At 45.5% G+C, this 24630-nt stretch overlaps 1 protein-coding gene across 1 annotated transcript; it reads right to left on the bottom strand.

The window, feature by feature from the left end:
* Positions 1 to 1280: 1280 nt before the first annotated feature.
* On the bottom strand, positions 1281 to 22419 carry MRI1 (methylthioribose-1-phosphate isomerase 1). The gene is made up of 6 exons (XM_033925569.1): positions 22277 to 22419; positions 11635 to 11870; positions 7246 to 7415; positions 6738 to 6914; positions 5829 to 6053; positions 1281 to 2570 (listed from the first exon to the last, which is right to left on the bottom strand). Exons 1-6 carry the CDS (start codon positions 22406 to 22408, stop codon positions 2413 to 2415), a joined length of 1098 nt encoding a protein of 365 aa, XP_033781460.1. The 5' UTR covers positions 22409 to 22419; the 3' UTR covers positions 1281 to 2412.
* Positions 22420 to 24630: the final 2211 nt, after the last annotated feature.

Raw genomic sequence — 24630 nt, 5'->3', positions numbered from 1 at the left:
GGGAGAAGGCTGCTGAAAGGACATGGGGAAGGCAGAGGGGGGAGAAGGATGCTGCCTGACAGGACATGGGGAAGATGGGGGGGGGGGGGAGAAGGACACTGAAAGGAAATGGGGAAGAGGGAGTGGGGAGAAGACGCTGGCAGGGAAGAAGACAGAGGTGCCAGACTATGGGGGGAGCGGAGGGAAAAAGATGGGTGCCAGACCAATTTGGAAGGGGAGAGAAAGGGAGAGGCACAGTAACAGAGCAAATGGAAGACGCAGAGAGAAGAGAGATAGTGGATGGAAGGAATTGAATGCAAACATGAGGAAAGCAGAAACCAGGCAACAAAGATAGGAAAAAAATTCCATTCCATTCATTTCCATTTCTTTTTTTTTTTTTTCCTTCAGGATAAAGTAGTATATTAGTTGTGTTGATAAAAATTTGTAAACATTAGAGGTTCTGGTAGAAACCCGTTTACAAAGTATGTATTCTTTCCAATTAATATTTCCAAAAATAAAGTCTTTTTGCTTATTTTTAAATGGGTTTCTACCAGAGCCTTTAATTCAGTAGCATAATTAAATGAAATATCTATTTCTGAAGTTTATAGGGACGGAGGGGATTCCTCGCATGGACGGGTGGGAGTTCTCACGGGGACGGGTGGGATTTCTGTCCCCGCGCAACTCTCTAGATCAGACTACCCAATTAATCCCACAACCAAAATCCTTGGCGTCACCCTGGACTGAAGCCTGACATTTGAAGATCACACTAATGCTCAAGTCAAAAAATGCTTTCTCACTCTATGGCAACTTCGTGTCATTAAACAATACTTTGATTTCTTTTCCTTTTGACTGCTGGTTCAATCCCTGATCTTAAGTACCTTAGACTACTGCAATGTTATATACTTGGGATCTCTCAAGAAAACCATCAAACTTCTCATTTATGGTCTCAAGAAATCAGACCATGTAAGCCCATATTACAAAAACCTACACTGGCTGCCTGTGGATGCTAGGGTTATTTTTAAGTTTGCTTGCCTTTGCTTCAAAACCATGACAGGTTCATCCCCATCCTATCTGTCTCACCAATTCGAATTCCCAGGCACAACTAATACTTTTCCATCCCTAAAGGGCTCGATAGAACACTATCATTCCAAGCAGGCAAATGGAACAAATGTCTAACCAACTTCATCTCAAACGCACTTTCATACCAAACATTTAGGAAGTCAATCAAAACTTATCTCTTTGACCCCACTTCAACCTGATGTACTTCCAGATAAATCTGACTAAACTTAGCATGCCAATGTAATTTTGAAAGTTCTCTGTAATGTCGCTGTCCGTATACAGTCTCTTCCCTTGTAAACCGCTTAGAACTGTTTGTGGGATGGCGGAATATAAAAATAAAGTTGTTATTATTATTATTTAAAGTTCTTGTGGGATGACAGCAAGGGGCTCTTCCTTTATTTCAGTCTTGGGCCCCAGTATGCCTAAACATCAGCCTTAGGTTAGGTACCTTGTCAATGGTCATATTGTATGGCTGTAAGCTGAGAGGTAGCTTCAAGAGAACTGGCCAGAGAATACATAAGAACATTAGCCCTACTGTAACAAATGCAACTCATTTCGGAAGACCTTGCTCAGCTACCTTCCATAATTAATCTGAGTTTGTTCAGTTTTCACTGCAAGCAGTGGCCATTCTAAGCCCCATCACTCTTTAAACTTAAACTGACTCCCAGATCTAGATTCTCTTATCATGTTTCATAACATCTGCAAAGCTACCATAACCAAGCAAGGCCATCTCCAAAAACATTCAGGGCCCTCGCGATCAGAAAACATTAAAAACAGCATCATATTCTTCATTCAGAAAGTTCCAATATGGGTCAGTTGTCTAACACCTGCCTCAGAGGTCTTACATAAAAAACGAGTTTAAGATGTTGAAAAAGAAGCAAACAAAAGTCCACTAGTTCATTAGCCAGAGAAGCAGGTCTTGTCCGCTCTTAAAAAAAAAAAAAAAAAAAAGAAGAGGTAGCACTATGATCTTGCATCATTCCCAGTGCTAGTAGCTGGCTACACAATCGGACATGCTCATCCCCATATCAGCAAGCAACTGAGGTAAAATCAAAGATTAAGGGGAGTGTATTCTTCCTTTGGAGGACCGAGGCCAAAGTGGGCTTTTGGGTTGTCTGGCTTTCAGCATCTTACTCATTTTAAGTAGTTTAGCCAAGGTAGGTGTTGGCTAAACATGTTGAGTAATTGATCCTTGTTGGACCTTTATAAATGAAGAGTACAACTACATTATTATAATACTGATTTAGCTGACCTGTGTCACTTTCCATCCGTTGCACCATATATACAATACACAAAGACTAGTCCTGGCTCTGAAACCAGGAAGAGATGCCATTCTATCTCTGGCAGCAGCTGAAATGAGTCTGAGAGAAACTTTTAAGCCTCATGCTTCTGCCTCTTTCCCTCTTCTTTCATCACCTTGGTGAGTGCTGCCTGCAGCTCTTGAGGGGAAAAGACTCCATGTTCAGTGATAATTCCCCCTGTGATGAGGTCACAGGGGGTAACGTCAAAAGCAGGGTTCCATACTCCAATACCTGAGAAGAAATTTAAAAAAAGTGCAAGATTAATGCCATGGGTGGGCAAACACCCTGGTAATACAACTCATGATATTTTAATAACATTCGCTTGCTTGATATAAATATAGAGTTTATAGCAATCAGCAAACATAATGTTGTTATTAATGTCATGGCTCTAAAACACCTGAAAAAGTATAAGTTAAGCTAAGGCAAGCCAAAGAGACAAACACCCAAAACAAAATCTTTTTATTCAAGTATTTTTGAAGCAAGAAGGTTAAAGCGGAGGAAGTTTAAGCACTAGATGACAGAAGAGCAAACAAGCAGTCAGGTAACACTATCATAGCAGAAAAACCTCCATAACATTTAAAGAACAGGGGGGGAGGGGGAAATAGAGCAGCAGCTCTTAATAGAGTCAGACACACCTAGTCAGCCAGGTCTCACCCAGGACGGCAATGCAAATGAAGGAGTTGTGAAACAAAAGATGTCGCGTACTCAGCAATGGGCTATCCAAAATATTCTTTATTGGTAGACAACACGATGTAAACAAGTGGACTCGACACTGAGAGTGTTTTGGCAATCCTGCCTTTGTCAAAAGAGTCTCAAAATACTGTCCATTGACCACATAGTGCTTTTTACCAAAAGGTATTTTAGTGGCAATTCTAACGCAGTGACTTGGAGGTTATCCATCGCCACAAGAGGATTTTCATAGTGTTCAAGTTGCCACTAAAATACCCTTTGGTAAAAAGCACTAAATGGGCAATGGACAGTATTTTGAAACTCTTGACAAAGGCAGGATTGCCAAAACACTGTCAGTGTTGAGTCCACCTGTTTACATCGTATTGTTTACCAATAAAGAATATTTTGGATAGCCCTTCGCTGAGTACGCAACATCTGTTGTCTCACGACTCCTTTATTTGCATTTCAGGATAATCTACCATGAATATACACAAGAGATCTGAATACAGGAAGAACGTATCCAGTTCTCTCCTGCATACTCACTGTGGATGTCCTGAAACCCTGACTGCCTAGGTGTGTCCCGAGGACTGTGTTGAGAACCCCGAGGCTAACATGGTGGTCCAGGGAACTATATGTCAATGAACCTGACTGGTACTGGAAAAAAAGGGCAGCATCTTTCAACAGATACATCAAATTTTATTTCAATTGCAGTAGAGCTCAGTGTCCCCTGAGGAAGGCATACCTGCATGCTGAAACTTGGATCCTTGTTGAGACGATACATGTTTTAAAGAATAAATACTATTTGGTTGGGAGGACATCCCTCTTGCCTTTTCTTTGTTCTATAAGGAGGCCGATGATGTGGCACTCACCTCAATGGGAGCGGAGCGCTTACGGGGGCGCCTCGAGACCGGCAGGACTGGGCTCACTGCAGGATCGGCCGGACGACGCTCCAGGGAAGAGGAAGGCTTCTTAGCCGGCTTACCTGGGGGATGCGACACCAGAGGAAGCTCAGGCGGTGTCGAGAGAGTCGGTGCCGATTTAGAGGGGGCAGCCGATGTCGGAGTGGATGTCGATGGTTCCATCACGGCACCGAAGAGAAGTCGTTGTTGTATTTGCCGGTTCTTCAAGGTGCGCTTTTTAAGAGAAGCACAACGGGTGCAAGAGGAAGCGTTATGATCCAGACCCTGGCACTGAAGGCACCAGTTGTGGGGGTCGGTAAAGAGATGGGCCGCGCACACCGCTGACACTTCTTGAATCCCGGCTGCGGGGGCATGAAGGTGAACACGGCCTCTGCTAAATCGAAGGTGGAGGCTTCGATTGTGCCAACAGGCCCCGCCGGGGCGAGGCGAAGAAACGAACAAAAAAGAAATTATTATTTTTATTTTTTTTTTAAAAAACAAGACTAAACTAAAAGAAAACGAGGAAGAGAAAACTTCCACACAAAAAAACGTGCGAGCGGGAAGGCAAGAAAGATTTTTAACAGCCGTTGAAAAAAAACACATCTTCTTAGCTCCGCGGAAACTAAGAAACTAGGGACCGCGCGCCTCCGTTGGGCGGGAAGGCACTCGCGCATGCGCGGTGCGGCCTACTGGAACTTTCTAAGTTCTTAGAGTGCAATCACTCTAAAATTGTCCGTACCGGGGCTCCATCGGTGCCGTCACCCATCAGTTAAGAATATCTGCCTGCTCTCCTGGGATAAAACATTATAGGCCATCTAAACATCTGTGGCAGAGCCAACATGGATTTTGCCCTATAAATTACTACATTTTTCAAGTGAGTCGGAATATGGTATATCTATATTTTCAAAAAAAAACCTGAAAAATTCCCTCATTTGAGGCAATAACACAAAAATGTGTTTATATACGGGAAACTCTTACAGTTCTTTGCCGTTAACAGAATAAAAGAAGACTAATCACAGTGAAATACAAAGCATCAGACTTCCAAAAATTGTACAATTAGGTAAGTTTTCAACAATTTCCTGCAGGATGAATCTAAAGATTTTGAAAATGATACCGTCTGTTAATGTCTTCCTGTGTTCGTTCATGTTTAGCATTCGTTTAATATGTATGCATGTAATTTTGTAAACCGCATAGTTATGTGGCATATAAATTTTTAAATAAATAAAATTTCCTAAAATTTGATCAGAAACAAAGCTAACTATCAAGCAGCAAAAGTCTTTTGTCTCAGATAGCAGCCTGGAATGACAATAGTCGTTGAGAAATATCTTTTGTATGAATGTTTTGCAGATGGAAAAGCAAATAAAGTAAAATATGGGATAAACGTCTTGAATTAGCAAATGTAAAATGATCCATATCGCCCATCTTCAAAGGTATATTGGAATTAAAAAAGGTTTAGAGAAGGGCGACAAAAATGAAAGAAGACAAAAGAACTCCTTTATGAAGAGAGTAAACAGGCTGGGACTCTTCAGCCCAGAAGAGACAAAGCTAAGAGAGGTCTGGAAGAGAAGGCTTGAGAAGGTTTGCCCAAGCTGGTGGGGGGGGAATGTGGAGGAAAAGAGAAAACAGGGGGATTGCTCTGTGCTTTGTGGAAGAGGACTGAGAGGCATTGGCTCTATGCTCTGGAGGGGTGATTGACTGCAGGGGGACAGAATTCTGAACCGGGATCAGGGGTTATAAGAACTGCACCAGCTGGGAATACAAGTGCCAGTCCTCCGGTCAAGAAATGGAAGTAGCACAAGCTAAGTGCAGTTAATCACTTGCAAGCACTGCACCTCCTAGAGGACATTTTTAATCTCTTATCATGACTCACGAAGTAGGCACATGTAGAGCACAAAGCATACTAACCAACATCCTCCCTTACCCTGGGCGGTGATCCGTTTTCCGTTCACATCGGTCAGCTCTTGACTGGGTCTCTCCTCAATCACAATGTGTCCCCCATCTGCTAGCCTCAGGTCACACGATGTGCTGGGGGCTGCCACGTAGAACGGAATGCCATGGTGCTTGGCAGCGATGGCCAGCTGATAGGTGCCAACCTTGTTTGCCGTGTCTCCATTTGCCACAACTCTATCTGCTCCTACGACAACAGCTAAAAGCCAATGAAAAAGGGAAGGACTCAAGAGCAGGTTACAGATTAGCAAACAGAGACCCACAAAGGTTCAGGAGCTTGATCTGGTGTAATTTCACACCAGTTAACACCTCTTGACTTTAACAGTGTTTAACCAGCTGCTGGATCTGAGAACCACTACAGCAGAATTCTCAGAACCAAGACACAATTTTCACTAGGCTTTTCCCATCCAGACTTATGCTTTAAAACAAATACCTCTAACTTTCAGATCCCAAAATAAGAGCAGGCAATAATTAGCTGTAGAATTTGGAACAGCTGGGCAGCTGTGGACAGACCATCATTTATCTTTCTGATCATTAACAATGAGTGATCTAATGGTTAGTGCAGTGGACTGAGAACCAGAGAAGTCAAATTCCACTGACAAGGGATAGAGGAAGTATCTCTATATGTATAAACGACTTTGGTTGTACCAAAAAGAGGTGGTATATCAAATACCCTAATCCTTATTAAGCACCAGTTAAGTCCACTAACTGTAAAAGTAGACCCAGGGATGTTGCTACTATTTGGGTTTCTGTCGGGTACTTGTGACCTGGATTGGCCACTGTGGAAACAGGATACTGGGCTAGATAGACCCACTGTGGTAATTCTTATGTCCCGAGATATACTAAGTTGTCCTGTACGGTGACCATGCTGCTGGTGACACACCTGACACACCCTTCTCCTTCATAGCTATGGAGGCCATGCTGTCAGCGATGAGTGTGGCAGGAATCTTCTCATATACCAGTTCATATGCAGTGAGTCTTGCGCCTTGGTTATAGGGTCTGGTTTCTGTGCAGTAAACATGTGCCAAACGGCCCATCGAGTGCAGAGAACGAATCACACCTGGACAATCAATATTAAGGACAAGGTAAAAAGCAGCTCCTTCCTACAGATCTTCACACAATGTATCGCACGTGTGATATTGTACAAGGACTTGACCTGTGACTTAAACATAACTCCCGCTCCTCAGTAATCTTTGACCACTAGATTGTGTGACTTAGCACAAATAGCCATTCTGTCCACACCTGTACAAAAGTGATACCAAAGGGTCACAGATATTTACTAATCACCCAGAAGGCCATAGTCCTTTACTGCCTGGACCCTTCACCATGATTTCTCTTCTACCCTGCCCCTCCCAACCCAACCCAATACTGTTTCACAGCTCGCTCCTCACCCAGTGCTGTGCCATAGCCAGCAGTTGCCAGTGAACCAGTGTTACAATGAGTCAGGATGGTGATTGGGTGCCCTGGAACCTTCTGGAGGAGATGCTGAGCTCCACAGTCTCCAATCTTCTTATTGTCCTCCACATCCTTTCTCAGAAGATCCTCTGCCCACTCGATCACGCTAAGAAGTGAACAAAGATATTACCAATGAAGCAATGATATCTTTCTCCAACCAGTCCCATCCCCTGTGCAGCAAGGAAAAGCCAACAGGTAGAAAGACTAGTTACACCTTATCTACCTTATCTGCTCTGGCCATCATGAGTTCCTAAATGTCACTCACGTGTTATTTCTTGTCAACATGCAATCTGTCGGAAAGGACCCGGTGCCAGGCTCTGACCTCTGCATAGTCAATCTGCACTTGACTGGAAACGTTCACGCTTGACTTTGTACTTTTTTTCTGCTCCCTTGGTTGCATTTTCATTTAGAAACATCTGCAATTTTAATTCCTTGCAGTCTAATATACTAATTGTAGAAACAGTTCTCAACCACAGACTGCAGCTCTATCTGGAAGCTGTTATACATGCACCCAATTGGAACTTGGGAATCAAATCCCAGCCTTGTGCGCAGCTACTGAGCCATCAGCAGAAGCACATATTAGGGGAATTAGGATTTGTTTAATGAAATGATCAATAATCAGGAGGTACCAGAGATGGCAAGCAATCACTTCTTTTGCAGGTCAAAAACAAATCTATAAAGAAGCTTCCCAAGGGGGCAGAAACCCACAGCAACCTGTATGTAAAGGGCAAAGAAGTACTCAGAGAGGACAAGGCCACAGCAGAAAAAAGGAGAAATTAGGTTCTTACCTGCTAATTTACTTTCTTTTAGCTTCTATAGACCAGTAGAGGTTAATCTTTACAAATGGGTATATATCCAATCATGACCAGCAGGTGGAGACTGAAAACAAAACTGTGGGACAGTATATAATATACACCCTTCTCTATTTACCTCAGTCTGCCGAATAGCCAAGCAGAACCAAGAACTGGAAACCCGAAAGAAAACAATACTCCGAACAGGAGTAACAACTAACATACCCAAATGCTGTTGGAAAATGCAGAGGAGAAATACCAGAAGGAAAATGTCCCCACAGCTCGCCAGCTAAGCCAGCCGAGCCACAGCCGCTGTTCTTTAATTCTCCCCGGCCCTAGAAAAATACTAGAACCCGCAGCAAAAAACAAAAATTGCCCGCGAAACAGCCCCAACAACACAACAACAACAACAAACAGGGTGGGGACCTCTACTGGTCTGGAGAAGCTAAAAGAAAGTAAATTAGCAGGTAAGAACCTAATTTCTCCTTCTTTAGCACTCTCCAGACCAGTAGAGGTTAATCTTTACAAATGGGACGTACCAAAGCAGTCCCTCTCATGGGTGGGACCCCCGCAGGGCCGATACCAGAACATGCTCACCGAACACCGCGTCCCGACGCGCCTGAACATCTACCCGATAATGTCTAACAAAGGAAGCAAGGAAGACCAAACCGCAGCCTTACAAATATTCACTGGAGGCACGAGCGACGACTCAGCCCAAGAAGCTGCCTGACCTCGAGTGGAATGAGCCTTGAGAAACTCCGGAATGGGCTTCTGCCTCAGAAGATAATAATTTATTTCTTATATACCGCTATACCGTGAAGTTCGAAGCGGAAGCAATCGTCTCCTTGATCCAGCGCGCAATAGTAGCCTTAGAAGCGCCAGCTCCCCGACGAGAACCTGCCAGAAGGACAAAGAGATGATCGGATTTCCGGACTTCCTGGGTCCGTTGCACATAAGAGCGAAGGACCCGACTGACGTCCAACTTGTGCATCTGCCGTTGCTCAGAAGAGCCCTCCCGACTACACAAGACCGGGAGGACTACAGATTGATTGACATGAAAAGGAGAAACTACTTTCGGCAGAAAGGAAGGAACAGGCCTCAAGACAACCCGCTCCCTAGAAAACTCCAAGAAGGGAGCCCTACAAGAGAAAGCCTGTAGCTCAGAAATACGCCGAGTGGAAGTAATGGCCACCAAAAAGACCGCCTTCAGAGTAAGGTCCTTCAAAGAGCAGCCGCCCAACGGCTCGAAAGGCGGGCGCTCCAAAACAGAGAGAACCAGATTGAGATCCCAAGATGGAACAGAGGGCCGTACGGGAGGCCTGAGCAACTTGGCCGCCCGCAAAAAGCGAATCATATCAAGAATGGCTGATAAGCGCTGACCTGTCACTAACCCTCGAAAAGCCGACAGGGCCGCAAGCTGAATCCGGAAAGAAGACCAAGCCAGGCCTCTATCCAGGCCATCCTGCAAGAACTCTAGAATGGTAGGCAGGAAAGCGCGAAAAGAGACCACTCCCCGCGCCCGGCACCACCCCTCAAAGAGATGCCAAACCCGCACATAAGCCCGAGAGGTAGAAGCCTCCGGGACCCTAAGAGCGTAGAGATCACCTTATTTGAATACCCCTTCTTACTAAGGCGACCCCTTTCAAGAGGCAAGCCGTAAGACAGAAGGGAGACGGGTCGAACATGGGAATGGGACCCTGCGTAGGAAGATCGTCCAAGAGAGGCAGAGGAAGAGGATCCGCCACCAGATGCCTCACCAGATCCTACCAAGGGAGATGGGTACAGATCACTCAACACCTGCTGGAGACTGAAAGAAGACTGAGGTAAATAGAGAAGGGTGTATATTATATACTGTCCCACAGTTTTGTTTTCAGTCTGCACCTGCTGGTCATTATTGGATATATACCCATTTGTAAAGATTAACCTCTACTGGTCTGGAGAGTGCTAAAGAAACACAAATAAAATCTTTGCTTCAGTGTTTACTGTGCCCAAAACATGTTTGAAAGTGATGGCATAGAGAAACTCAGAGAATGTAATAGGGCAAATTGACAAACTAAAGGGCAGCAAATCACCAGGACTGGATGGCATGTTGGAGTTCTGAAAAATGAAAGGCAGGCCTGTTGCCAAGAATGGATGTTCCAATTAGAGGTCTGCACGGGTACGGGGATCGCGGGGATCCCGTGGGAATCCCCACTAACCCACAGGACTCCCACGGGGACCCCCCTCTGGTCCACGGGACTCCCATAGGGATGGAAGGGTTTGGAAGCAGGGTTCGTCCATATAATATAATGGACACGTCAGTCTTAGTAAAAGAGGGGGTTTATAAGTTAATTACCTGAACAGAAAACAAAAAAAGGGTTCGACCAAAGAGATTCCACAAGGAAAACAGCAACACAAACAGAAAAGAAACTGTGGAATTGATGATCCTGTCAGAAGTAATTGCTGCTTTTTATGGGGACGGGCGGGGATGGAGGTAATTCCTTGCGGGGATGGGTGGGGAAGGAGAGAATCCTGATGGGGACGGAGAGGTATCCTGGCGGGGATGGGTGGGATTTCTGTCCCCGCGCAACTCTCTAGTTCCAATTTAATTAACATTTTGTTGCACCAATTATAAAAATTCAATAAAATTTATTGACTATAGAGGAGGGGTTGGGGCTCAAGGAAGAGCCCATTTCTATGGGGGAAGTAGGCATACCATAGATGGCAGCAGTGCTGAAAACTTCTGGGGAAAGCTCAGCAGAGGGAAGATCACCTGTGTGAGAAGTTTGCCCTTTGTTCTCCAAGGACAGCCTTCAGTTTGTCCCATGGAAATATTACAAGCATCTTTGTAGTGTTAATTCGTAGAATCTCAAGGGGAGAAGAAGAAGAAAGCAGGTGAATCCGTCTATCTGGCTGCTGAGATAGAGCAGCCTGGAGTGGAAACAGGCAGGTTCTGTGCTAGGGTATGGCTGCAAATGCCCCTTTTGAGCTCTAGGAGAGTTAATTCATCCTGCTTGTCCATGAAGAAAAGTAAATGGCCGACTGCCTCAGGGATCTGTACCAAGATCAGTGCTTTTTAACATTTTCATTAATCTAGACATGGATGTAACAGTGAGCGAGGTGATCAAATTTATTCAGAGTTTTTACATTATGAGTAGATTGTGAGGAGCTTTGCAATCTGCTTTGGACAGTCTAGTGAGCATAAAATGTGGAATGTTCATTTCTAAATTAAAATTAAATGGCAGATGAAATTGAATGCACACAAGTTCAAAGTGATACACAGGGGAAATACAATGCTAACTATTCTTATACAGTACTGGTTTCAGAATTAGCCAGGAAAAGGATTTGGCCTCACTATGGACAATGTGTTGTGATCTCTGCTCAGTGGAGAATAGTAAAAGAGGGCAAAGAGAAAGTTAGGAATGATATGAAAGTAAGAGAGAAAAACGGGGAATATAATTATGTCTATGATTGCACCTTGATTACTGTATGCAGTTCTAAAGCAGCACTGGTGGCTCTGTTAGAGCTACAAAACATAATTATTTCCTTTCTTACCTCTTCCGGATGCTCTCAGAGGTGGCATTGGCCCGCACTGCTTCCTGGTGCACAAACGCTGAAAGCTGTTCTGCTGCTTTGGCCATGTTGACGGCTGTTGGTCGGGAGGTGACAAGGAACTCGAGGGACTCCAGAATAAACATCACCAGCTGGTCCTTCTCCTTCACTTCATTGCTCTCTAACTCCACAGCCAGGCTTAGGCAACCCACAATGGCAATGGCCGGGGCCCCTCGCACCTGTAAGGTCCCAGGTCACAATGTCAGAGAGGGCTTGTCATCCTGACAAACTTCTGATGATCTCCGCAGTTACAGTCCCTCACACTTCCCTCCAGGCACTATAAAAAGAAAGGTGGAAGCTACGGCTGAACCCATGGTATGTAGTAACATGTAGCTTTGACCTACCTAAATGTTCCTTTTCATAAGGCTTGTGTAAAACCAAACCCCAAAAAATAAGTATACATTGAATTTACAGGTCTAGCAAAAGAAATCCCGGTAGAGAGGTTCCAATAATGATGAAAGAAACCCTAGAGGGTTTGAGAGGAAGGCAGAGTAAAAGACTCAAATTTTCCCTGTCTTCTCAACAGCATGTGGTTACAAGGAAAAAACACAATTTCAAGTGTCTGTATACAAATGCTAGAAGCCTAAAAAATAAAATAGCAGAGTTGAAGTATATAGCACTGAATGATGAGGTAGATAGGCAATTCAGAGACCTGGTAGAAGGAGGACAATCAATGGGTCACTGTATTACCTGGGTACAAATTATATCACAAGGATAGCATAGATCAAATTGGAGGGGCTTGCGCTATATGTTAAAGAGCCACTTCGACAAATATGCAACCTATCATTAAAAACTGGAGAGATCCCGGAGGACTGGAAAATAGCAAATGTCACGCCCATCTTCAAGAAAGGTTCAAGGGGTGACCCAGGAAACTACAGGCCGGTGAGCTTGACCTCGGTCCCGGGAAAGATGATGGAAGCGCTGATTAAGGACAGCATCTGTGAACAATGGACAGCTAAAGTCGAGTCAGCATGGCTTCTGCAAGGGTAGGTCATGCCTCACAAACTTATTGTACTTCTTTGAGGGGCTAAACAGCCAGGTGGATAAAGGTTCCCCTTTATCCACCTGGCTATTTACCCCCTCAAAGAAGTACAATAATGATGAAAGAGATCATTTACCTTGACTTCCAAAAAACCTTCGACAAGGTACCACACGAAAGACTGCTTAAGAAGCTATGGAACCACGGGGTGCAAGGGGAGGTCCATCGATGGATCAAAAACTGGCTGGCAGACAGGAAACAGAGGGTTGGAGTAAAGGGCCTCAGACTGGCAATGAGTCACGAGCGGAGTTCCGCAGGGGTCGGTGCTGGGACCGCTCCTGTTCAATATATTCATTAAGACCTGGAGGCGGGAACAAAATGTGAGGTCATTAAATTTGCGGATGACACCAAACTATACAGCAGGGTTAAAACCACGGCAGACTGCGAAGATCTCCAAAAGGATCTGATGACACTGGAAGAGTGGGCCAAAAAGTGGCAAATGAGCTTCAACATAGGGAAATGCAAGGTCATGCATGTAGGGAAAAAGAACCCGATATTCACTTACAAAATGGGGGGAATCACTGCTAGGGGTAAGTAACCTTGAAAGAGACCTGGGAGTGATGGTAGACACAACATTGAAGGCGTCGGCACAGTGCGCCACAGCCTCAAGGAAAGCAAACAAAATGTTGGATATCATTAAGAAGGGTATCACGACCAGGATGAAGGAAGTCATCCTGCCACTGTATCGTGCAATGGTGCGCCCGCATCTGGAATACTGTGTCCAGTACTGGTCGCCGTACCTCAAGAAGGACATGGCAGTACTTGAAGGAGTCCAGAGAAGAGCAACTAAGCTGATAAAGGGTATGGAAAATCTCTCAAATACTGACAGACTAAAAAAGTTGGGGCTGTTCTCCCTGGAGAAGCGGAGACTTAGAGGAGACATGATAGAAACCTTCAAGATCCTGAAGGGCATAGAAAAAGTAGACAGGGACAGATTTTTCAAATTATGGGGAACCACAAGTAAAAGGGGGCACTCGGAGAAATTGAAAGGGGACAGGTTTAGAACAAACGCTAGGAAGTTCTTTTTCACCCAGAGGGTGGTAGATACATGGAACGCACTTCCGGAGGCTGTGGTAGGCAGGAGCACGTTACAGGGCTTCAAAGAAGGTTTAGATAGGTTCCTAGAGGACAAAGGGATTGAGGGGTACAGATAGGAGTAGAGGTAGGTTATAGAAATAGTCAGGGACTACTGCTCAGGCAATAGGCCTGATGGGCCGCCGCGGGAACGGACCGCTGGGCGAGATGGACCTCTGGTCTGCCTCAGCGGAGGCAACTTATGTTCTTATGAATCAAATCAAATAAACATTCTGTATGACACAGATAACAGTGTGGAATCCTTATGGATAGAAATTGCATGTGTGAAGGGAAGGAATATAAAGGCTGTCCCCCGAGACAAAATGAGCAGACAGATGAAGAAATGTTTTCCGAGATTAGGAAAGCTGGAGAATTGGGCAACAGTATAATAATGGGAACTCCAGGAAAGGAGGCCTACACGAAAAGGCCTGCAGTTCAGAAATGCATCTCGCAGAAGTAATGGCCACCAGGAAGACTGCCTTAAGAGTAAGATCCTTCAATGTGGGAGTGTGTGGTGCAGGGGTTAGAGTTACAGTCTCAGCACCCTGAGGCTGTGGGTTCAAATCCCTTGCTGCTCCTTATGACCCTGGGCAAGTCACTTAATCACTTTGTTGCCCCAGGTACATTAGATAGAGTTTGAGCCCACCAAGACAGATAGGGAAATATGATAAAGTACCTGAATGTAATCCACTTAGGATATAAGTGGTATATAAATAATAAAAAAATTAAAAATGTGCACGAGCCAAGAGGCTCAAAAGGACGGCGCACAAGCATGGAAAGGACCAGATTGAGATCCCAGGCAGGAACCAAAGGCCGCATTGGGGATGGAGCAATTTTGCCACCCTCAAAAACTGAACCATATCCTGAGAAGAGACCAAACACCGACCATGCAACATGCAAGCTGAACCCAGAGGACCAGGCAAGGCCCCTGTCCAGACCATCCTGCAAGAACTCCAAGATGTGAGGCAAAAAAGCACAAAGGGGAACCACTCCTCAAACAGATACCAAACTTGCCCATACTCGCAAGAGTTAAAATTCTCCGGGAACCCAAGAGGGTGGAGATCACCTTATATGAATAACCTTTTTTACTTAGGTGTTCCCTTTCAAGAGCCAAGCCGTAAGACAAAAGGGACCCAGATCAAACACTGGAATGGGACCCTGCATCAGGGGCAGCGGAAGAGGATCTGCCATGAGAAGACAAACCAGATCTGCATACTACGGGCGACTGGAGCCACCAAGATCATGTGGCTGATGTGACGAGCAATGCAGAGAACTCTGCCCACTATTAGCCATGGGGGAAAAAACATACAGGAGGACCTCCATCAGCCAAGGCTGCAACAGAGCATCCTGCCCCTTGGCCTGATAATCTCTGCGCCAACTGAAGAACCTTGGCGCTGGCACTCATGGCTATCAGACCCATGACCGGCTATCCCCCAAGCCTGCACTATCAACTAGAAGGCCACGGACCTAGACCCCACTCGCTGGGATCCAGCATGTGATAACTGAGGAAATCCGCCTGGACATTCTCCATTCCCGCTATGCGAGACGCTGAGAAGATGAATCTCCGTCCAAGCCATGAGCAGAGAAACCTCCTGCACCACTAATAATAATAATAATAATAATAATATTTTATTTTGTATACCGCCATACCCAGGGAGTTCAAGGCGGTTCACAACAGGTAGATGAATTACATACAGTGCGATTCGAAAAAAGAAGAACATAACAAGGCAATCGTGGGGACGAACTCGTTTACATAAACGATTTAGGAGGGGGAAGGGCTAAATACGGGATACATACAGTGTGCTGCAGTAGGATACAATACGGGATACATACAGAGTGCTGCAGTAGGATACAATAGAGTTTAAGAGAGGAAATTAGATAAGAGCATATTAGATGGAAACAGGGGGGGGGGCAACCAACTTGGAGGGGGGGTGGGAAAGTAAGGGGGGAGAGGGGAGAGGAGGGTTTAGATGGGGGAAGGGGGGGCTAAGGGATAGGTCTGTTGCAAAGGAGGGGTTCCATCAGTTTTCTAAGGTGGAGAGGGGGTAACGTTACGGCGGAAGAGGGGAGCGTTAGGGATTTGGTCCGTTAAAAAGTAGAGTTTTGAGCTTTTTTCTGAAGGGGAGGTATGAATAGCTGTCAAGTATGATTTGGGCGAGCCTTGGTTCCCCCCCCCAACGATTGACATAAACCAGTGTTTCTTAACACGCGGTATGCATATCCTTAGGGGTACATTGGCCGCTTGTTGGGGGTACGCGGCCTGGCCGCCGAGGAAGATATTCCTGCCAGGCTGTAGAAGCCGCAGGCGGGCATCTTGTCTTCCTGCCCGCCCCCTGCAATAGCTGGGGATCCCTCTCTCCCTGCCTGTCCCCTACTGAAGCCAACTCAGTTCTTATTCAAGCTGCACTCGCTCCTTTAGTCTTTAGCAGCACTCCTTGCAGGGATGATGCAGGCAATGATTTCCATGCTGCACGTAAGTAGCTGACCTGGAAATCTTCTTTCCGATGTGGATCAGCCACATGCAGCATATGAATCGATGCTTGTGCCGTCCCTGCAAGGAGTGCCGCTGAAGACAGGAGCGAGTGCGGCTCAAACAAGAACTGGGTCAGCTTCTGGGGGGAGAGGGGATCCTCGGCGGTGGCAGCTTCTACGGACAGGTGGCTACTTATGTGCAGCTACTTAAGTGCAGGGGAGGGGAGGCACAAACTCAACACAGAAGGAAGGGAGGTGGCATGAACATGGAACACAGAAGGAAGGAAGGGGGCACTAACTTGGGACATAGGGAGGGAATAGAAAGGGAGAATTGTAGGGTATGAATGTGTGAGTGAGAGGAAAAGACGGTGGCACATGGGGAAAGGAAGAAAGGAAAATTGGTCATAGAGAGGAGAAGCGAAGGATGAGAAGGAGAAATGTTGGATATGGTGGTGGAGAGGGAACAGAGAGACAGATTGAAGGGGATGCAAGGGAGATGAATGTTGGATATAGTGATGGAGGAAGAGATGTGACATTGTGCTGGAGAGGGGTGATAGAAGGAAAAGGAGACATGGGGTTGGTGGGCAGTGGTGAAAAATGCTGCACAGGATCCGGGGGATGAGAGAGGGCGAAATGTTGGATGTGTCAGTAGAGGGGGTAGGAGAGATGCCTAGATCGCTCAAGACAGATAGACAGTGAGAGAGGGAGACTTGTTGCCAATAGGGGTAGAGGAGAGAGGAAGAACTCGTGGAGGGACAGAGAGAGATGTTGGTTGGGGAAGGGAATGAGGTTTGGAGGAGAAGAAGCGTGCAGGAGGCAGAAAGTGTTGGATTCATGGTGAGAGAGAGATGAATGGGGAGGGCAGAAAGGAGGGAAGGAGAAATGTCATGCTCAGGGGGAGAGGGAAGAGAGTAAATCATTCTGACCGCTGTATTCTGTATTATTATAAGTCTTGCTAATTCTTTCTTAGTGACTGTCAAATAGATGATATTACAGTAATTGAGAAGACTCAGTAATAATAATTGAACTAGTAGTCTAAAAGCAGTAGATTTGAAAAAAGATCTAATTGTTCACAATTTCCATACTACAGCATCTATCTAAGCTTGCATTGTGAGATGCTGGTCTAGAATAACTCCCAAAATTTTAATCGTTGGATGAATTATGTACAGAGTTAAATTTATGCTAATGGAAGGTTCAAAGGGAATTTTACTAGAGGTCGCCACAAAAAACTTTGTTTTGACAGAGTTTAGTTTGCCAATAAGGATTCCTCTTTGCAGCTGCCAGTGTTTTGTGCACACGCCGGCCACATCGACTGTGCACCTGGAGCACTTTATCAGCTTAAAAGTGCTCATTGCAAAAACCACTCCTAGGGAAAAAACAAAGTGCCAGTTAGCAATTAAAATCAATTTACCTTAATTGAAGGCTTCCCTTCAGACCGGCACTGCCTCAAGATTTTTTTTTTTTTTCAATATAGTATAACTTTGTTATATTTGAACAGACCCCACTGGCTCTCTAAGCCATATGCTTTGCCGATAGTTGGTGGCAAGACTTATAGTTGAGGCACCTGTTAAGAAAAAAATTTGGGGAGGTGGGGGAAACTGGGGGGGGGGGGGGACTTGACCAGTCCAGTGTGGCACCCTTGAAGTCACCCAGACACCCAAAAGGGTCTCCCAAGCTCAATTCGGCACCACAAGAAGGCCAAATCAAACAAAATCCAACAGCCCTACACTAACCTAGGTAAAGACTGCACAGGCTTACCACCTTTACCTGCTGGAGACTGAGTGCAGACAGATTGAACGTGGGACTGCACAGCCCACTTGAACTACAGCCAAAAGTTTGTGTTAGTCTCCACCTGCTGGTCATGGTGAGCTATTACCCATCAGTTTCTGTGCTGGTCTGGAGGGACAATAAAGAATGTTTTAATGCCTCTGTATGGCTCCATGATGTAACTTCACCTTGAGTATTGCATTCAGTTCTGGCTGCCGTTTCTCAAAAAAAGTTATAGCGGAACTAGAAAAGGTTCAAAGAAGAGCGATCAAAATGATAATAGGGATGGAACTCCACTCATATGAGGTAGCTTGGATAAGAAGGGAGATGGGGGGCAGGTAGGATCCAGTGAAGAATTTTTGAGAAGTGGCGTAACTATTTGAAGACCTCGGGTACAGTTGCAATCAAAAGGGATAGTTTGAGAATATGGTAGATAGCAGGGATGATATAGTAGATGGGAGTGCATGGGCTCGGAAGAAAAGGTGGTGAGTTTGGAGGAGGAGAGAAAATGTGCAGTCGTCTTCTCTGTGATTTCAGAGAAGGTAGTAAAGTCAGTATGGGTTGATGGAAAGTCAGTGGGGCAGGTGAGAGAGGCAGAGGCGATTAGGTTGAGAACTCAAGGTTAATCTTCTTAACTTTGTTGTGGAAGTACTCAGCCATGGTCTGGGGAGAAAGTGAAGGTGGAGTTAGCGGTGAGGACACATTGAGAAGACGTTAAGTATGGCACAACAAACAAGCTTCAGAAACTAAAGTGTAAATCACAGTTCTGAAACAGATCCTTAGCACTTCTGAAACAATTTGGATTTCTGTACCTACATCCGCTTCAATAGCATAATTTCCTAACTTAGGCCTCTTTTTACTGCTGCAATAATTTTTTTTATTTAATCTTGTAACTGAGTGCAATAGATTTTACTAGCAGGTTTCATGTCTTCTATTTTGCTAAAGACTTCTACCTGCCAGAGTAAAAGGCACAACAGAAAAGTAAAAGGGTTTGTGGCGAAGACGAGGGCTGATTGCTATGGGAGGATGGGTGGGGTGGCAGAGGGGAGAAACTGGACCAATGAAAGAGAGCTGACTTGCAGGGTGCAGGCGGAAGAGGGTGTGAGCTGGCTGTGGGGCAGTGAGAGGGACCCAGTTATGAAGGGGAAGCTCTCATCACCTCGCGCTTAGACTACTGCAACGTACTTCTCTCGGGCCTCCCATGCACCCATCTCTCACCTCTTCAATCCGTTAAAAATTCTGCTGCACGACTCATATTCCATGAGAGCTGCTATTCTCATAATTATCCCTCTCCTCAAGTCACTTCATTGGCTCCCCTTTCATTTCCAAATACTCACTGCTGTTAGATACCTATACCCACTGTATCATTTCCTCTACCATAATCTCACCAACCCTGAAATATCCTGTCTAAATTAGATTGTAAGCTCTTCTAAACAGGGACTGTCTATTGCAGGGATGCCCACACTTTTTTGGCTTGCGAGCTACTTTTAAAATGACCAAGTCAAAATGATCTACCAACAATAAAATTTTAAAAAACACAAAGCACACTGAACACAGAGAAAATGTTAATTATAATTTATATTCAGGGTTTATTTCAGTGGTCAAGGCAGATGACTTTAAAATATGCAATGTCACCTCAGTAACAACTATACAAAAATAGACAAATATACCCCCTCCCTTTTTACTAAACCACAATAGCAGTTTTTAGCACAGGGAGCTACGCTGAATACCCCGCACTGCTCTCGAAGCTCTTAGGCTCCCTGTGTTAAAATCCGCTACTGCGGTTTAGTAAAAGGGTTTAGTAAAAGGATATAAATTCTCAAAATGGACACATTTTGATCACTAAATTTAAAATAAAATCATTTTTCCTACCTATGTTGTCTGGTAATTTCATGAGTCTCTGGTTGCACTTTCTTCTTCTGACTGTGCATCCAATATTTCTTCCCTCCTATCTGCCTCCTACATGCTTCGCCTCCTCCAGACTTCATTCCATTCCCCACCAACATCTCTGTCCTTCCATGAGTCCAACTTTTTCTTCCTCTCTCCCTACCTGCCCCCTGCCATACTCCATTCCCTCCTCCTTTTCCTTCCTCTCTCCTTACCCCCTCCCCGTTCTGCCTCCCTGTGTATGTGTCTCCCTGTCTGTCTTTCTCTCTCCCCGTTTTGCCTCTCTATTTCCCTTTTTTTTCTCCCCAAGCCACCACCGAGGCTGTCCTCTGGAAATAGGCCCCCAAGCCACCGCCGCCGTTGCTGCAGAGTTCTCCCTGTTTCCCGAAGCTGCAGCCTTCCCCCCGACGTCAGAGAGGGAGTTCCAGACCAGCCAGGCAGCGATTGGCTGGCCCGGAACTTCCTCTCTGATGTCAGAATTGATGTCAGGGTGGGTGGGGGGAGGGGGAGACTGGCTTGCCCGGCACTTCCATAGTTGCTGCTGGCCTGTTGCACCGGGGAACAGAGAGAACGCAAAGGCAACGTGAGTCTATCGCAGAGCCCGGGATGGGCTCCTTAATCGTCATCTGCGTTGCCTTTGTGATCAATCTTTTAGGCACCCCTGGTCTATTGCATATTAAAATGTACAGCGCTGCATACACCTTTCAGCACTAGAAATAAAAGGGGGGGCAGAGAGACGAACCCGATTGTGTGGGTGGTGGAGGAGATAATCTGGGGGCAATGAGAGGGAACTGGGTGTGTGGGTGGACAGGATTGAGGGAGGGGCAGTGAGAGGGAGCCAGTTGTGTGGTTGAAGGAGATGATCGAGGGCAGTGAGAGGGGAACTGGGTGTATGGGTGGGAGGGGAGATGATCTGAGGGTAGTGAAAAGGAGCTGATTGGCTGGGGAGAGATGATGATCTGGGGGTAGTGAGAAGAAGCTGATTGTGTGGTTGGGGAAAGAGATGATCTGGGGGTAGTGAGAAGAAGCTGATTGTGTGGTTGGGGGAAGACATAATCTGGGGTAGTGAGAACGAGCTGAGTGTGTGGTTGGGGGGAGATGATGATCTGGGGATAGTGAGAAGGAGCTGATTGTGTGGTTGGGGGCAGATGATGATCTGGGGGTAGTGAGAAGGAGCTGATTGTGTGGTTGGGGGCAGATGATGATCTGGGGGTAGTGAGAAGGAGCTGATTGGTTGGGGGGCAGATGATGATCTGGGGGTAGTGAGAAGGAGCTGATTGGTTGGGGGGCAGATGATGATCTGGGGGTAGTGAGAAGGAGCTGATTGGTTGGGGGGCAGATGATGATCTGGGGGTAGTGAGAAGGAGCTGATTGTGTGGTTGGGGGGCAGATGATGATCTGGGGGTAGTGAGTAGGAGCTGACTGTGTGGTTGGGGGCAGATGACGATCTGGGGGTAGTGAGAAGGAGCTAGGCAGATGATGATCTGGGGGTAGTGAGAAGGAGCTGATTGTGTGGTTAGATGATGATCTGGGGGTAGTGAGAAGGAGCTGATTGTGTGGTTGGGGGGGCAGATGATCTGAGGGAAGTGAGTAGGAGCTGATTGTGTGGTTGGGGGGCAGATGATGATCTGGGGGTAGTGAGGAGCTGATTGTGTGGTTGGGGGGCAGATGATGATCTGGGGGTTAGTGAGTAAGAGCTGATTGTGTGATTGGGGGAGATGATGATCTGGGGGTAGTGAGAAGGAGCTGATTGTGTGGTTGGGGGGTCAGATGATCTGAGGGAAGTGAGTAGGAGCTGATTGTGTGGTTGAGGGGCAGAAGATGATCTGGGGGTAGTGAGGAGCTGATTGTGTGGTTGGGGGGGCAGATGATGATCTGGGGGTAGTGAGAAGGAGCTGATTGTGTGGTTGGGGGGGCAGATGATCTGAGGGAAGTGAGTAGGAGCTGATTGTGTGGTTGAGGGGCAGATGATCTGGGGGTAGTGAGGAGCTGATTGTGTGATGGGGGGGGGCAGATGATGATCTGGGGGTAGTGAGAAGGAGCTGATTGTGTGGTTGGGGGGCAGAAGATGATCTGGGGGTAGTGAGGAGCTGATTGTGTGGTGGGGGGGGCAGATGATGATCTGGGGGTAGTGAGAAGGAGCTGATTGTGTGGTTGGGGGGCAGAAGATGATCTGGGGGTAGTGAGGAGCTGATTGTGTGGTGGGGGGGGCAGATGATGATCTGGGGGTAGTGAGAAGGAGCTGATTGTGTGGTTGGGGGGCAGAAGATGATCTGGGGGTAGTGAGGAGCTGATTGTGTGGTTGGGGGGCAGCAAGGGAGAGCTGGGGGTCTAGGCTCTTCTCACCTTCATAGAGCGAATAACTTCCCAGGCCTCCTTCACGCTGGCTACCGGCTCATAGCGACTCTCGTGAGGCAGAAGCAGCTGATTCAGCACCGCCAGGGAGCCCCGGCTGTAGCGCACCGACTCCAAACTCATTCTCCACTCGCTCCCTTTGCACGTGACCGGAAGAGCCTCCAGCAGAGACATCGGGTAGTCCGTGAGAGGGAGGAGCTTGCAGTGCGCATGCGTTGTTTCAATAGGGCATTGGTTAAAGGGCTCCTTCTTGCTTCTGATGTCTCCATCCCACCCCCCTCCCATGATCGATGCCGTTAGTTTAGCAAGAATTTCGGTTCTAGCTACCCCTCTGTTTTTCTGCAATGTTTAATAATAGGAGCATATTCCTCGCAGACAAAAGTTAGGAATAGCTGTCCTGAAATTAGTTTTCAGCCAGATTATACTGGAGTTTCTACTACTTTTTTTGTTCTAAAGAGAGGTTATTGCATTCTCTAAGTATAGCAAAGCGCAAAAAAAATATTCCAAGTGCAGAATTTAAAATGACAAAGGTGAATCTACCTCCCATTTTGTAATACTAGATAGTCAAACTCACCCCCTTACATTAATAGTTTATTTTTGCTTTGATCATCTCTCAGTATGGTATTATTTGAAACAGAATCCTAAAGGTGATACAATACCTCTCCCTAGCTCAGAGCAGAGTTTTACTAGCAGTTAGGAGTTTTAAAACAATAACTGCAATTTGCTTGGAAAGTAACCATGGCTGAGAGACTCCCTAACCCCCCTACTTGTCCTGTTTGTAAGCTCTAGGGAGCAGGGGACTATATCATAAGAATTGCCGCTGCTGTGTCAAACCAGTAGTCCATCATGCTCAGCAGTCCTCTGGTCAAAGCCCTACCTTGTTCAGCAGGAATTTGTCTAACTTTGTCTTGAATCCATGGAGGGTGTTTTTCTCTATAAGACAAAGTTAGACAAGTTCCTGCTGAACAAAGTAGGGCTACTCTCAGTTAGAGTGCTGGGCTTTGACCAGAGGGCCGCCGCATGAGCTATCTTGAATGTTTCATGTACAGCATTGTATCTGTCTTGCAGCACACCAGAAATTATAAGTAATAGTAAAATACTTGTTTCTCATTTATTTATTAACCATCTTTATGAAGAGATTCACCCACAAGTGAATCTCTTGCTAAAGGATATAATTCAACATAAAACTTACAATTTTGTAAGAGCAAATATAAACAAATACAATGAATGAGCTCAAGTCAAAACAGTACATTGAAACCTAATAAAAGTTCAAAAATATACTTATTAACAGCAGTGAAATTCAAATGAGACATTCTAAAAGGGAGACATAATACTTCATTCAAATAGCAGATGACACTGATACACACAATTGTAGAAGTGTGTTTATCATTCCCAGCCCTTCATTGTTGAAACATTTCCCTTTTTTATCCTCTGGATTTTGCCTAGTACAGGAGGAAATGCAGTTCTGAAGGTATCACTATTTGTCCTCCCCAAGGAAGAGTAAAGCAGAATAAGGCCACAGGGGATGAGATGCCTTTTTTGGATTCCATAAGCCCATCATATTACTCATAAAATTCTACCGATTCTTTCCTAGTTACTGTAAACTTATCAGCCACAATAGTTTCTGTTCATGGTCCAGAACTGTGGGATGACCTTCCAATAATGTTACCTCCAGCTTCAAACATGTTTAGATCAATTGAAGACGTACCTTAGAACGAAAGAGGCATTGCATGAGGGGGTGCCAAAAAGTTCTCGTGGATAGGATTCAGGGAATGATCTGAAACAAGGTCATGACCGAGAACTTTTCCAAATGCACAAACCCAACTGGATAGGTTTGTGAATCATTTTCGTAAAGGAATTGCATATAGACTCCACAGGGCTGCAAACAAATCTGATTTTCAAAATAGACTAGCTATATTTTTTATGTACAAGTGGCTTTCTCTTAGACGAGTGAGGAAGTCTTTTCACTGGATTATTTATTTTACTGTTTTAGCCTTTATTCATTTTTTTCAGCTGAATTTGTGGAACTGCCTGAATCCGAGCTGGCCTGGTGATATATTAAGTTTTTAATACCCTGAATATCTTCAATATGAAGGCATGAAAATCTATTCTTGCTTATTCATCAGTTGTGTTCTAAAAACAGTTTACCAAGGGAACTTATTCTAAAAATTGATGTGAGGAAATATGGAAAGCGCCCACTCAAAATGAATGGTTACAAGCGAGCAATACAGTTAAAAAGGAAACATTTACATATTCGTTAAAACATAATACCATACTAGAAATACAGTCTAAAGCGGAAGCTAAGTGCTTAATATTTAACCGAAGCAGAAGCAGTTTATCATTTG

This window comes from Geotrypetes seraphini, chromosome 16 (genome assembly GCF_902459505.1).
Source record: "Geotrypetes seraphini chromosome 16, aGeoSer1.1, whole genome shotgun sequence".
Classification (NCBI taxonomy): domain Eukaryota; kingdom Metazoa; phylum Chordata; class Amphibia; order Gymnophiona; family Dermophiidae; genus Geotrypetes; species Geotrypetes seraphini.
Note: the sequence above shows the minus strand (reverse complement) of the source record. Positions and strands in the feature narration are given on the sequence as shown.

Excerpts from the sequence above, each read along its gene's own strand:
- MRI1 (XM_033925569.1), bottom strand. The coding sequence starts at position 22,408 with ATGAGTTTGGAGTCGGTGCGCTACAGCCGGGGCTCCCTGGCGGTGCTG. Across the intron at positions 11,871-22,276 it reads AAGTTATTCGCTCTATGAAG|GTGCGAGGGGCCCCGGCCAT; the intron begins GTGAGAAGAGCC and ends GGGACCTTACAG. Across the intron at positions 6,054-6,737 it reads GAAGGAGAAGGGTGTGTCAG|CTGTTGTCGTAGGAGCAGAT; the intron begins GTGTGTCACCAG and ends ATTGGCTTTTAG.